The 14951-nt window shown below is 46.0% G+C and overlaps 1 protein-coding gene across 49 annotated transcripts in view; it reads right to left on the bottom strand.

The window, feature by feature from the left end:
* ATG10 (autophagy related 10) overlaps positions 1-14951 on the bottom strand; it is a 271675-nt gene that overhangs the window by 79801 nt on the left and 176923 nt on the right. For 26 of the 49 annotated variants that reach the window (XR_016220371.1, XR_016220382.1, XR_016220380.1 and 23 more), the window contains one exon: positions 7203-7300. The exons of 4 other annotated variants lie outside the window; for them this stretch is intronic. Coding sequence is in view for 32 of the 45 variants with exons in the window: in XM_070056374.2 (XP_069912475.2) it covers positions 7203-7300 (98 nt within the window). In the remaining 13 variants the exon portion in view is untranslated. Of the gene's footprint in view, positions 1-4456; positions 4529-5767; positions 6086-7202; positions 7301-11111; positions 12404-13303; positions 13359-13986; positions 14016-14951 lie in introns of those variants that run through there. 19 more of the 49 variants (XM_089312938.1, XM_089312939.1, XM_070056364.2 and 16 more) reach the window with 3 other exon arrangements.

The following is a 14951-nucleotide window of genomic DNA, read 5'->3' as shown; positions in this document are numbered from 1 at the left end:
AAGCAATCTGTTCAACAGCAAAAAAGTCACCAGATAAAATGGGAGGAACAAGAAACTGTATCACTGTAAAAAGTCTTGGGGGCCAGTGCTGTGACGCAGCAGGTAAAGCTGCCACCTGCAATGCCAGCATCCCATATGGGCACCAGTTCAAGTCTCAGATGCTCCATTTCCAATCCAGCTCTCTGTTACAGCTTGCGAAAGCAGTAGAAGATGGCCCAAGTGCTTGGACCCCTGAATCCGCATGGGAGACCTAGAAGAAGCTCCTGGCTCCTAGCTTTGGATTGGTGCAGTACTGGCCATTTCGGCCAATTGGGGAGTCAATCAGCAGATGGAAGATCTCTCTCTCTTTCTCTCTTTCTGCCTCTACCTCTCTGTAACTCTGCCTTTCAAATAAATAAATAAATCTTTAAAAAAATTTTAAAAATAAAGTCTTAAGTCAACCAATTTAACAGGTAAACATTGTTACATTGTTTGGATCCTAATTCAAACAAACTGTAAAAAACATATGAAGTGGGGGACATTTATACAAAATTGCTTACTTAATGATACTAAGAAATTTTACTAATTTGAGTTGTGATAACAGAATTACAGTCATGTAAAAGAGTAATGACCTGTTTTAAATTAAACTTTTGAGCTAATTTTCAATTCATATGCAACCATAAGAAATGACACAGAGACCTTTTGTACCTACTCTTTGCCCAGTTTCCCCCAACAGTACCACCTTGCGAATCTACAGTGTCACAGTACAGCCAAGACCCTGACAGTGACCCAGTGAAGAATGCCATGGCCATCAGTCTCCTCACGATGCCTTTTATAGGTGTACCATTCCCCTCCTGCCTACATTTCCTCCAGCACCTGACAATCACAAGTCTGTTGTCCAGGCTATAATTCTGTCACTTCGAAAATGTACATAAATTGAATCACACACTATGCTACCTTTTAGAATTGTGTTCTTGCACTCAGCCTACTTCTCTGGAGATGCACCCACGTTGCTGAGCATATTAGTAATTGGTTCCTTTTCACCACTGAGCAGTACTGCATTGTGAGGGTGCACCCCCAGGGCTATTTAACCATCCACTCAGTGACGGACACCAGGGTTGTTTCCAATGGGGGCAGTTCTGAATAAAACAACTATAAACATTCATGGAGAGACTGTGCCTTTTGAGGGTACTTACTTACGTTTTATGGATAATATAAAATGATGTGTAGGATTGACTTTTAAAAAATTCCACAATAGGTAAGATATCAAAAAAAAATAATAAGGTTGCCATGAGTTGATAAGCCCATTATACTATTATCTATACTTTTGTATATGTTTATAATTTTCCATAATGCCAAGTTTTTAAAAAGATGATAACAAGAAAAAATTACTTATCTGACCACGACTCACCTACACATATAAACACACACATATCTTCAAGTAAAACTGAAGGCATCGGGGCCGGCGCTGTGGCATAGCAGACAAAGCCACCACCTGCAGTGCCGGCATCTCATATGGGCGCCAGTTCTAGTCCTGGCAGCTCCACTTCCAATCCAGCTCTCTGCTGTGGCCTGGGAAAGCAGGAGATGGCCAAGTCCTTGGGCCCCTGCACCCACATGCGAGACCCAGAAGAAGCTCCTGGCTCCTGGCTTCAGATCCAGATCAGCACAGCTCCAGCCATTGCGGCCAACTGGGAAGTGAACCAGTAGATGGAAGACTTTCTCTGTCTCTCTTTCTCTCTCTGCTTCTCCTTCTTTGTCCGTATAACTTGGACTTTCAAATAAATAATCTTAAAAAAAAAACTGAAGGCATATGCTTCTTTTCTTGTAGCTTTAGCCTGTGTCATGATCATGCACATCTTCCACATAAAGCACAGAGCCCACACCTTGCAGAGACTGTATGTGTAAACTACCTAGCACACCAGCTTAGGCAGACCCCACCCAGGCATCTGTTCACCTCCTTTGAGGTGACAGGAAGCCCATGATGCCGGACAAAGCAGGTCAGCAATCACCTATGAGTGCCTTGTCTTCAGAAGAGAGGGTGCCTGTCTTCCATGAACTGGAATCAGCAAGACAAACGCTGAGCGAACAGCAGCGTGATTACCAAAGATGAAGAGCAACAAACTGTGAGCACAGTCAGGCCTGAAAACGAAGTGAGATGCGTTTCATGTTATGCAGAGGCTGCTTTTGTTTTCAAGCCGCTCTGGAGGACAGCATATTATGATCGTGTTCAGCCTGCAAGCTAGTGATTCTTTAGCCTAATTCTGCAAAACGGCACCTGCTATTCAACGCCACCGATACTCCATCAGCTCATCCTCCGTGGTCTCCGTCACACTGTGCATCTCCATCTTACTGGGACATCCTTCTTTTCCTCCACATGGAGGTCTTACAAAAATGAAGACCCACTCTCCAAAGATCACAAGCAAAGAAGAGGACAAAAAATACCCACCCGTTAACCAATCTGGGATGAAACACCAAAATCCCCAAAGTGAACAATCATGATGACTTTCAAATGCCAAACAGTACAAATGACTATAGACAAGTTTCTCTTGCTAGCTCTTTAGTGCCTGGATGAGCAATGCTAAAGCTTAAATGAAATCTGTTATTAGAAGTAAGACACCCATCCACAGATCAAATCCCAATACAAAACATTCCAAAGGATCAACCAAATCTCATAGTTATGTGACAGACTGATTATATCAAATATCCCTCTTATTAGGAGAGCCCTAGCCTTGGTGGGTAAGAGCAGCAATGCCTATTGTGTTAAGATTGGATTTGTAGTACTATGCTAGTGTTAGGTAGGAAGATAGAAACCAGCCTATGTACATGAAAGGGGCCTAAAGGAAACAAAGCACCTTGGGAAAGCAATGCAGCAACCTCGGGAGCAGCCCTGTACTTCACACTACAAAGTCCTGCCCTATCCCAGTAACTTGACAGGCAGTCCTAGCCTCTCCCAGGGCACCCCAGGAGAATCGAACCCTCTGTCTGCTCTACTGGATACCCACATTGGGTCTAACACCTTGAGAGGAATTTTACTTCTTTCACACCAGCAAACCCTTTCTCCTGGTGGGGGAGGGGGGGAATGGCTGGAACACATGGACCCTGCTCCCTTATGAGCCCCAGCCTGAATACAGGCTGCGTCCTCAGCTCTTTCTCGGGACACCCACCTGGTCTGGCAGGTGTATTGCTCTCAGCTCAGCTCCCAGTCCTTTGCTGAGTGTCTCCCTGGCCTACCAGGTGTGTTCTTTCTCTTAGTCTTGCCTGCCCATGTCTGAATGACTGGGCGTGCTCTCTCAGATCCATCTGGAGAGAAGCCCATCTGTCCTGACGGATGCCCTACCCCATTAAACCTTGCTAATCTCTACTCTGTCACACCAGAATTCTCCAAGAGGCAATTCCTGTAACACTAGGTTAAAAAAAGATGGTCCATGAAAAGGCTGTCTGTGACACTCAAATGTCTATGAATTGAAAGACATTATGAGGTTGGTGCTATGACGCAGTGGGTTAGGGCCCTGGCCTGAAGCACCGGCATCTTATATGGGTACCAGTTCTAGTCCCGGCTACTCCACTTCCAATCCAGCTCTCTGCTGTGGCCTGGGAAAGCAGTGGAGGGTGGCCCAAGTCCTTGGGCTCCTGCACCTACGTGGGAGACCTGTAGGAAGTTCCTGGCTCCTGACTTCGGATTGGCTCAGCTCTGGCCATGGCGGCCATCTGGGGAGTGAACCAGCAGATGGAAGACCTCTCTCTCTGTCTCTACCTCTCTCTGTAACTCTGTCTTTTTTTTTTTTTTTTTTTTTTTTTTTTTTTTTTTTTTTTTTTTTTTTTTTGACAGGCAGAGTGGACAGTGAGAGAGAGAGAGACAGAGAGAAAGGTCTTCCTTTGCCGTTGGTTCACCCTCCAATGGCCGCCGCGGTCAGCGCGCTGCGGCCGGCGCACCGCGCTGATCCGATGGCAGGAGCCAGGAGCCAGGAGCCAGGTGCTTTTCCTGGTCTCCCATGGGGTGCAGGGCCCAAGCACCTGGGCCATCCTCCACTGCACTCCCTGGCCACAGCAGAGGGCTGGCCTGGAAGAGGGGCAACCGGGACAGAATCCGGCGCCCCGACCGGGACTAGAACCCGGTGTGCCGGCGCCACTAGGCAGAGGATTAGCCTAGTGAGCCGCGGCGCCGGCCTGTAACTCTGTCTTTAAAATAAATAAAATAAATCTTTTTTAAAAAAAGAAAGACATTAGTCAATTCCATCCAGAACAGTCAGTGTACAGATTGATTCCTCTGGTTCAAAAGAATTTCTACCAAAGCAAAGAAATCTATTGGCACGGCCAGCGCTGTGGCGTAGCGGGTAAAGCTACGGCCTGCAGTGCTGGCATCCCATACGGACGCCAGTTCAAGTCCTGGATGCTCCACTTCTGTTAGGGCTCTCTGCTATGATCTGGGAAAGAATGTAGAAGATGGCCCAAGTCTTTGCGCCCTCGTACTCACATGGGAGACCTGGAAGAAGCTCCCTCCCGGCTCTTGGCTTTGGATTGGCACAGCTCCAGCCATTGCGACCATCTGGGAAGTGAACCAGCAGATGGAAGACTCTCTCTCTTTCTCTCTCGCCCTCCCTCCCTCCCTCCCTCTCTCTTTCCCTCCCTTCCTCCCTCCCTCCCTCTCTCTCTCTCTCTTTCTCTGCCTCCTTGTAACACTACCTTTCAAATAAATGAATAAATCTTAAAAAAAAAAAAAATCTATTGGCAATACCAAAATAGGAAACTAAGAAGATATGGTTGAATTCCAATATTGTGCCTGTGCCATGAGTTAGAACAGAGACATGTGGAATTAAAACACAGAGGGACACAGACCATCAGGAGTTGTGCCATAGGCTGGCACTGAGAAGGTTAACAATAGGGCAGCCAGTGAGACAAAATGGATAAAAATTGCCCTCAGGCTGGCGCCTTGGCTCAACAGGCTAATCCTCCGCCTTGCGGCGCCGGCACACCGGGTTCTAGTCCCGGTCGGGGCACCGCATTTTCTGTCCCGGTTGCCCCTCTTCCAGGCCAGCTCTCTGCTGTGGCCAGGGAGTGCAGTGGAGGATGGCCCAAGTGCTTGGGCCCTGCACCCCATGAGAGACCAGGAGAAGCACCTGGCTCCTGCCTTTGGATCAGCGCAGTGCGCCAGCTGTGGCGGCCATTGGAGGGTGAACCAACGGCAAAAGGAAGACCTTTCTTTCTGTCTCTCTCTCTCACTATCCACTCTGCCTGTCAAAAAAAAAAAAAAAAAAAAAAAAGAGTTGCCCTCAGGAGCATAATGAAAAGTTACTGAGAAGGAGGTGAGAACAAAATGCCGAAGTTAAATACACCTGTACTTTTGGACTCTCCTCCCTTGGCCTTTGCTATCCTCTCAACCCTTACGACCAAATCTCTCCTGGTTCCTACACATTATGACCCTGCAGCATTTATTTTTGGATGTTCTGTGATCATCAATGAGACACAGAATGTTGAAACTCTTATAAGTTAAACAGTTTGCATAAAATTAAGTGTCTTGGAAGAACTATGAAGGATGGATCTGCTTCTGTATCAGATGACCTGGCTTGAACCACCACTGACGCCTGGTCGCCAGATCCTGGACTTCAGAAGCAGTCATTCTGGTGAGCTAGGACGATTACAGAGAGAGGAGTGGATGAGAACAACAGAACAAAGAGGGAAAGAACTCCAAGAGCAAAGCTCCCGTGGTGATAAGCAGCGGCCATGTTTGGTGGGCGAGCTGCAGGGGGAGGAGTAGAAGATGAACTGACAAGGGCAGGCAGAGCCAGGAGTGGGAGTCGGTGCAGCCTGGGCCAGGCACTTGGACGACATTCTACAGACCCTGGGTAGGGCGGAGCATGACTAAGATAAGAAGGCACTTTAAAAAGGTTTTGGAAAAATGGAATTAAATTTATTTGGGCACACAAAAAAATTGAAATCCATGTATGGTTTTTTGATAATATGCAATTTTCTGTGAGTTTTTTTTCTCTTTGTTTGCACGGACTTCGAAAGCTCGTTTTGCACCAAAATAGAACTCTCCTTTAATTCCATTCCTCTACCAATTTTGTGGAGTATCCCGGTAAGTACAGCAGTGGTTGGGCTGTGACTGCAGGGGTAGGAGAGGATGAACAAAAGATCAGGGAGAAGAGGATTTATCAGTGGTCTCAGTGAGGTCAGGGGGCCTCCATCGAGGAGGGTGCCAGTGGGGACAGAAAGGAAGAGATCAATCCAAGCGGCAGCGTCAAAGATAATCACACTTAAAGCTAGCCTTGTCCTCAAGGAGAACCTAGGTAATGGTCATTTGCAGTCACTGTCAAAGAAGTGCCTCTGACGGCTGGGGAATCTCACGTTGATTGGGAGGCAAACTGCTGCTTCTGATCAAACACACAGGAGGGCATAAACAACCTACTGGCTGGTAAGTCATTTTTAAACAAGGCTCTCATGAAGCATAACAGGCTTGAAAGCTAAGATATTTGGCATAAGTAAAAATTATTTTCAAGGAGACCATGATTGGTGGCAAGGTGATGAGTATTTTTAAATTTCTAAAATAATTAACTGCTGATTTTAGGGAGGCAGTAATAATGACTTACATGATTGACAGGTCTATTTTCTCTACTTTTGCAAATCTACTTTTTATACCTACTTTGCAGATCTATTTTCTCTACTTTTGCAAATCACTACTGTAAACCTATTATTAATCAAAAGTCCCTATTTATTTATTTATTTATTTATTTTTGCCAATGTACCCATGAGAAACACTGTGAAACATCCCAGGCAACTACAGTCAACACAAGCCCAACCATCTACTCCGTAGTTTATATGTCAACCAATCTTCTATTTATCTAGTACACATTTACTAAACACATTTTCATTGAGTACCCACTATATGGTATGAGCTCTGCTGGTGCTAGGTGTGTCCAGTGAGGTGTGCATCACACCTGGGAACTCACAGTAGAGTAGAAAAGACAGGTGTGTATTTTCTGAAAATCACACAAATACATAATTTTCAGTTGAGATAAGCACCGTGAAAGGAAGTTATGGGGTGTGATGTGAGCTGACAATAAGGAAACTAGCCCAAGACTGGGAAGGTGTTGTAAGGAGGCTGTTTCTGAACTGAGCTCTGTGTGGCTGTGGGGAAGTGAAACAGAAGGAAGTGCAGAGAGAACTGGACAAAGAGGCGCAGACGGAAAGGCCTGCGTACACAGAAACGAGAACGGTCTCACCTGCTGGGTGATGGTGTCCCACGGCCCCTGCAGCAGCCGCGTCCTGTAGCACTCGTGGACTCCCTCCCAGATGTCCTCCAGGGTCAAAGGCCGCCCGTCTGTGAAAGCGCAAGGGAAGGGCTGAGTCAGCACCCCAGCAACGCACAGTGCTGATGGCTTTGCTACCTCAAGCCGTCAAAGAACCTGTAGCAGGGCAAATTCCACCAGTGTTTAGATGAAAAGAGTGCTGAGTGGATTCCCATTTTCTTCCTGAGGGGAATTTAAGCATTTCTCTCCTTTGCATGTAGTTAGCGGTTAAATTATCTGCTCCTTCATTGACTACACCAATTTTATAAAAATAAGCAAACCCAAATGTGTTTGAGAGAACTGACAGATGCAAGTGCAGCAGAGGGCCAGGTGAAGAGGCCCCCATCTTCTCAAGATGCACCAGGGAGGCCTCGGGGCTTTAGAATGAACAGCCCGCTTTCCCACTTCTTCTACTACATTGACTGAGTGTCTGCAATGTCCAAATGGCTCTGATGGGCACCAGGGAGAACAGAGAAAAGGAAAACACCAAATTTCTCCCACTGAGGAGCCTATCACCTACTAGGGAGACCAGCACAAGGATTCTACAAGCTACCAAAATACCAGGTAGAGGGGTTGCTGCCAGGAAAACTGCAGTTCTCCGACAGACCAGAGGAGGGAGACACTAACACCCAGCATCTGTGGCTGGTGGCCAGAGACAGAGGCGGTGGTTGTTGGGGCCTGGAAGGGATGGTGTGGAAATGAATGAGTGGATAATTCTCCTTCTATTGATTAAGTTGTTTCAATCATCCATCCACATCCATCCAACTGTGTACCTTATAAAAACCACCATGTCTGGCCGGCGCCGCGGCTCACTAGGCTAATCCTCCGCCTGCGGCGCCGGCACACCAGGTTCTAGTCACGGTCAGGGTGCCGGATTCTGTCCCGGTTGCCCCTCTTCCAGGCCAGCTCTCTGCTGTGGCCAGGGAGTGCAGTGGAGGATGGCCCAGGTGCTTGGGCCCTGCACCCCATGGGAGACCAGGAGAAGCACCTGGCTCCTGGCTTTGGATCAGCGCAGTGTGCTAGCAGCAGTGCGCTGGCCGCGGTGGCCATTGGAGGGTGAACCAACGGCAAAGGAAGACCTTTCTCTCTGTCTCTCTCTCTCACTGTCCACTCTGCCTGTCCAAAAAAAAAAAAAAAAAAAAAACCATTATGTCATCAGAGAAGCAATGAGGAAACAAGGTCTCTATGTTCATAAAATACAGCAGAACGATGGAGCTACCCGAAGACTTTCCCACCACTCGTGCTAGAAAAGCAGGTATCTCAATACTAGGATTCAGGGCTAGTCACTCAAAACCCAACAAGCCTTGTGTTCACACTTTCAGACTACAGGGAGAAATGCAGGGTGTCAGAACGACCACCAGATTTGGAGTCCGAGCTAAGTTTAAATCCTGGTGTTGACCCACACTTAGAGTGAGACTGCAAGTTATTTAGCTTTTAACTTTACCTGTAAAATGAGGACAATACTGCTTTTCAAATCTTGTTCTCATGCAGCTTGCATCAGTGAAGCCGGGATTCTGTTAGAACTCAATGCATATTAGCTATCTACTCCCAGGTCTCACTCCACCATGCCAGTTATTCCCCAGGCTAGATTTGTCTCTAGACATGGCTGAGAACTGTTCCATGTGTCTATACCACGCACACTGCCTTTGATACAGTAATATACTAACAGCATAAGCACGGCATTTCTCATGTTTGACCTGAAAAGTTGAACTTTTCCTCAACCTTTATTTTCAATAAATAGCAATAGAATATTTTGATACATTTTCAATAAGTATCTTCATCTTGGCATTTATCTGGCGGCAGGAGACTATTATCTTGTGATAAATAGTTTTATTTCATTGACATTTCCATGTCTGTAAAATGAACAAGATTTATTCATCCAATTAACATTTGAATGTCATGTTTAGCTACAAGTTAGAAACAAGCTGCTGTCAGTGTCTGTGTTATATTGTTTTCTGAACACATTTACAGAGTAGGGCCAAACTCTGTTAAGCACTACACATCTTCGCAATACGCACAGGCACGTGTGTGTGCGTCTCTTTGTGCATGTGTAGTGGTGTTGGAAGAGGCAAATTAAATCTTAAGGTCTTCGTTGTCAAATAGTAAACTAAATGATCAAATTATGGAAAGGTACCACACTTTCAAAATAATTTTTACTTGTCAAAGTCAGAGGAAACCAAGTAGTAGCATATTGAAATGTTAAAGCTGAACATACTTATGTCACAAAAGATACAGATTTTTTTTTAATGACAAAGAATTTCTGTAGACGTTCTTTTTCTAGATTGTTAAAAGACAATACCATAATAATAGTATTCAGGCTATTTTTATGTCATTTAACAAAAACCAGCAATTAGCAGGAATGCATTTCTCGATGTCCCTTGTTTGTAACCTGAACCAAAAACTATAGTAAGGAAAAGATTTTTTAGTAGCGGAAATAAAGCACACCACAAACTGCACACACTGATCCATCACCACGCTGTTTCTCCATTCCCCATGTGGTGCTGCAGAAGAGACCCCAGGAGTCCCTCCACATCTCTCTCTGTCAGCCATGAATCTCAGGATGAAAAGCACGGTTCATTACCAACTACATTCTAATCCCTCGCCTCTCTGCCCTCTGCTCCATTCCCACTGCACTTGAGTTCAGTTTCAACCTCCAGAACCAGCCTGTGTCAGTCCTCTAGCGTTCCAAGCCTGGTCTCTGCCCCACGGGCATCAAACAGATGTCCCCCAAATTCTCCTCTGCTGAATGCCGGTCTCTGGCACCGCTTCCCCCACAGTACGAAACCCAAACACTCTGGTGCTCTGGCCCAGGCTATCTGACCTGACGTCACCATTCTTCTCTGGGAATCAGTCAAGGCCCTAACTCTGCCCATCACAGTCTCAGCCAAACCCACCCACTCTGTGCTCTAGTGCACTCTTCTGATCGCTCTACGGAGTGAACGTAGGTGTTACAGGTTCACCACAGCCTGCCCTTTCCAACCGTAATCCAAGCTCTGGGGAGGCAGGCATGCAGACTGCTCTTACTCCTGCATGTGTCCCAGCCCCTGGGTCAGGGTCTGACACACAGTAACTGGTTAACACAGATTTGCCGAGATAATAGAACAAAAGAAAGCATATATATATATATGTATATTTTCCCACTCAGTAGTATGACATAAACCTTTCCCACATTGGTAAAAGGCGTCCTTATGATTTCACTGGTTATGTGGTCTAGTACTAAGATGGTGCACCATAATTTGTAAATACTCCTCTGTTATTGGTCATTTAAATTATTATCAGCTTTGAAACACAACCTGGAGCAAAACAGTCACAAAGTAAGCCATAGCAATTTTTTCTTCCTTTGAATTATTTTCTTTTGATAAATTCCCCAGAGTGGAATTACTAAGTCAAAGTGAAAAATAACTGTTTCAATTCTAGTTCAGAAGAACTAGTATCTCGCCACATCAAGATTTGCCCTGGGGTAATGAGACAAGAAGTTAATTTTAGAAGTAGGTGCTTATATAATTTGGCACCTACTATACACCAAGCATTGTTCTGAAACCTCTGTGATCCACCAGTGGGAAAAACAATGATGGCCGCGTTCTTGGAGGTTATCTTCCAGCTGGGGGCAGGGGAGAGTGACAAGAAACAAGGCACCTCGTTAATGAGTGAATGGTACAGCCTGCTAGGAGGCCATGGTACTATGATGAAAAGAAGAGGCAGAGCAGAGAAGGAGCGCCTGGCAGGGCGCGCTGGCCACTTCAGACAGCTGAGAGAGCGGCCGAGAGCCAGCAGCAGGGGCGCCAGCCAGCTCTGCGGAGGCCTGAGGGAGAAAAGGAAGAATGTTCAGGGTCCGGGACTGACCTTGGAGAGGCAGGGAGCTTGCTGCGCCCTCAACAACACTGCATTTTCTCAAGGAACAGCTTTACCGATGTAACTCACACGTGTACAATCCAACGATACTTCGGGTGCGGCCCTCGCCTCGACCCAGCTTAGAACGTTCTCACGCCTGACAGCAACCCCGGGCTCCTGAGCTGACAGACTGGCCACCGACGCCGGCTTCCCTAGGGAATCGTGAGGCCATTTCTGGTTGGAATGAATTTGTCCGCTTGCAGGTTTCACAGAAACGGGAGCACACGGCACATGGTCTTTTGTGACTGTTGCCTCTACCCAGAGCGTTCCAAGTGCATCCATCCATGTTGTACCCTGAGTCCGAACTGCAGTCCTTCTCATATCCAAACTATGTTTCCCTGTATGATACAATGTACCTTGTCTACCCACTCATTAGCTTGTGGATATCCGGTTTTTCCCACTTTGGAGCCGTTATGAGTCATGGTGACTGTATGAAAATTCCTGCGCCAGTGTTGGTGTGGACTTGTCTGCCTTTCTTCTGGGGGCACACCTGGTAGTGGTAGTAGAGCAAGATCTCCAGAGGTGCGAAGTAATACCTGCTGGTTCGGAGCTGTTTTCCCTTACAAGTGACACTGAGCACCCCTTCATTGTCGCTCCCCGTCTTCGTGGAGGAACGACACAGGACCCTGCGCTGTTCTTTTGTCTGCTCGGCCCTCCCCGGGTTTGCTGCTGGTTCTTCCCGGGTTGGCTACCAACCCTTCCACCTCCGTGGAAGGGCGGTTCCCCCTGCCACTTTCCCCACTTCCGCGGGGGAGCGGCACACCGCCGGCCGGCTCTCTCGGGAGCTGCACAGGTGTTCCTTCAGATAGATGTTCCTCGTGCTTGCTGTCTCTCTCCTCCTTTATAGTCCTCCTCCACCAATCCCAACTCTGCTACCCACACGCCGAGTACGCTGCTCTCCTCCAATCAGGAGCAGGTCCTGCTGTTTATTGGTTGAACTGGAGGCAGCTGTGTAGAAGCTGTTTCCTCCTCTCCCAATGCCATATTGTGGGAGAGCAGATGCATAGAGTAAGTCTTAATTCCAGTAACTTAGTCTAGTCCGAGTTGCTCCCAGTTGCTCCCCACACTTCATGTGCTTACAGGTCACTGTCTTCAGATCTTCACCCTCTTTTAAGTCGAGTTCTTTGTCTTATTACTGAGCTGTAACAGTTCTTGATATATTTTAGATATAAGTCCTTTATAAGATGTATTCATTTGCAAATATTTCCTCCATTGCTGTGAGCGCTTTTACTTTCTTGATGGTGCTGTTTGAAACACAAAAGTTTTTAATTTCAATAAAATCCAATTGATCTAGTTTTTCTTTGTTTGCTTATATGTTTGGTGTTGCAAATAAGAAAATGTTAGGGGACTGGTGTTGTGGCACAGTGGGTTAAGCCACAGCCTGCAACACTGGCATCCCATATGAGTGCTGGTTTGGGTCCCTGCTGCTCCATTTCCCATACAGTTCCTTGCTGGTGAACCTCAGAAAGTAGTAGATGATGGCCCAAGTGCTTGGGCCCCTGCCACTCATGAGGAAAATCTGAGCTCTGGGCTCCTGGTTTCAGCCTGGCCCAGCTCCTGCCATTCTGGCCATTTAGGGAGTAAACCAGTGGATGGAAGATCTCTTTCTCTAACTGCCTTTCAAATACATACACCTTAACATTTTTTTTAAAAGAAAATGCTGCCTGATCCAAGGTCATGATGACTTGCCCCTCTATCTTTTTCTGAGAAAGTTGTCTGCTGGCTTTGGAGTTACTGCCGGGTTTTCACCAGGACAGTGACAGTACCCGGCTAAGGGTTGGTAAAGATCACACACTGCAGCTCTCTCAGGAATGTGAACTGTGTGACGCACGAGTGCTTATTGCCTCCATAGGCATGTCATTTTCTAAATTTTTTTTTTTTAGTTTTACTTATTATTTTATTGCGGGCTTCGTTGTGGGCAGGAACCTTGATTGTTTGGCTTCCTGATTTCCAGCATCTAGAGCAGACGCTGTTCCTGCTGGGTAGTTTAACACGGGGACCAGCACTGGGGCCACAGTAAGCCACAGCCACGCACAAGCCAAGGCAATGAGGACACGAGGTGCAGAGGAGGAGGCAGAAGCTGGCCTGCAGACAGGAGTGTGGTTTGCAGGGGAGGGTGACACGAGGGCCAGGGAACTGTTTACCTGGGAGGGGTCCCCCACTGCCACTCCCATGAGGCCAGGCCAGGCTCCCAGAACACTACAAAAAGAGTTTGTGGAAAACGGTTTTGGTACAAGGAGAAACAGAAGGCATGTGCATTTTTTTCCATTATCTTTCTGAAGACTCCTCATGTTTGCCTGAGTTGCCTTCTTCTTCACAATGAGTTCTTTTCTCTTAAACAGAAACGGTAAGGATTTTGTACACATCTATCCATGTGTTTACAAAAAGTGAAGACCCAAAGGTTTAACTTAAAATTTAAAAATGGGCATCAATAAGCTCTTGCTGAAGTGCACTAAACACAGAATTAGGTGTCTACATGTTCAGCACAAAGCATCTTCAATCAGAAACTTTACACTACGCTATGAGGGCCTTTTTTTTCTGTCTGGCCTCAGTCAGAGGAGACATACGCATACTCAGTCAACAACTCCCTAGTTTCAGACACAAGATACTCGATAGCACCAATTTCAACTGCGTAGAAATCTCATTAATCACACTGAGGCTGAGGAGCTCAGGAAAATCCCTCGAATACTTGAAAAATTGAAGGAGAAGCCAAAATAATTCCAGCTGCAACCCACAGAATGAGCATAGTAAATTGAGGTCATTCGCTGAACAAGTGTTTACTGAGTGCCTACTACGTGCCAGTGGTACCTGGAATGTTAGTACTCACGTAAGTTACCGGAGTGTTCTGACAGCCATCTAAAACACCAATGACAAAAGAGGAGGAGACATCAGGTGAAAAGAGAATAATTAAAGAAGTATAGTCTTTAGAAACTGCCAGCAGCCTTTAATTTAACATTTTCATATAAAAATCTCTCAGTTGAATAATAACCTACATGTCAAGTAATCTGTATATTACTCAAAATGTGCAGCTTTCTGAATTAAATTTCTCAGGGCTATTAGTTTCCATGAATCCAATGGCAGCTCAGCTTGCTCACAAGCACTACCCACTCCAGTACAAGCACACGGAAGTCACTTTCTCCTCACTGTGCATCTCACTGAAGTTTCTGGACTCCTACAATGAGCAAGATTAGACAGAGTATAAATTATTCACAGGAAGTTTGAGAATAATGTTCTGGATGAGGTCACTAGAAATAAAGAGGAGGAAAATGGATTTTTCACAAAGAACGTTTTTCGACACACTGTCTTCAATGTGGATGTGGCGGATCTAGAAACTCACGCCACACTCCGAGGGAGGCAGAGATGATGCTCCGCCAAAGGAGAAAACTCACTTTTGCTTCTGTGGGAAAATTATGCTGTGATGTGAAATGCATGCAATAGTTCACGGACATTCACACCAGCCACTACCCTGGCTACTTTGGTAATTTTACTATTCTACAAACATCCTAACATCTACATCTTGATTAATCTCAAGAAATTTGAATGGAAATTCCAAATATACAGCTTACAGCAACCTCAGTTTACATATGCATATACATACACACACACACACACACACACATCTATAATGTAATTAGTTTAACTCCTATGCTTCTTAAATTTTGGTTCATTATTTGGATGATGGTGACACGTAGTGAAACACGGGCTACAGAGTTTGAACCCCAACTCCAAGTTCTCTGTGTACCCTTAGATAAATTGTTTTGCCCTCTGAGTACTTGCTTTTTATGTCTAGGC

This window comes from Oryctolagus cuniculus, chromosome 14 (genome assembly GCF_051225735.1).
Source record: "Oryctolagus cuniculus isolate XC-2025 breed Fujian yellow rabbit chromosome 14, ASM5122573v1, whole genome shotgun sequence".
In the NCBI taxonomy this organism is placed as follows: Eukaryota; Metazoa; Chordata; class Mammalia; order Lagomorpha; family Leporidae; genus Oryctolagus; species Oryctolagus cuniculus.
Note: the sequence above shows the minus strand (reverse complement) of the source record. Positions and strands in the feature narration are given on the sequence as shown.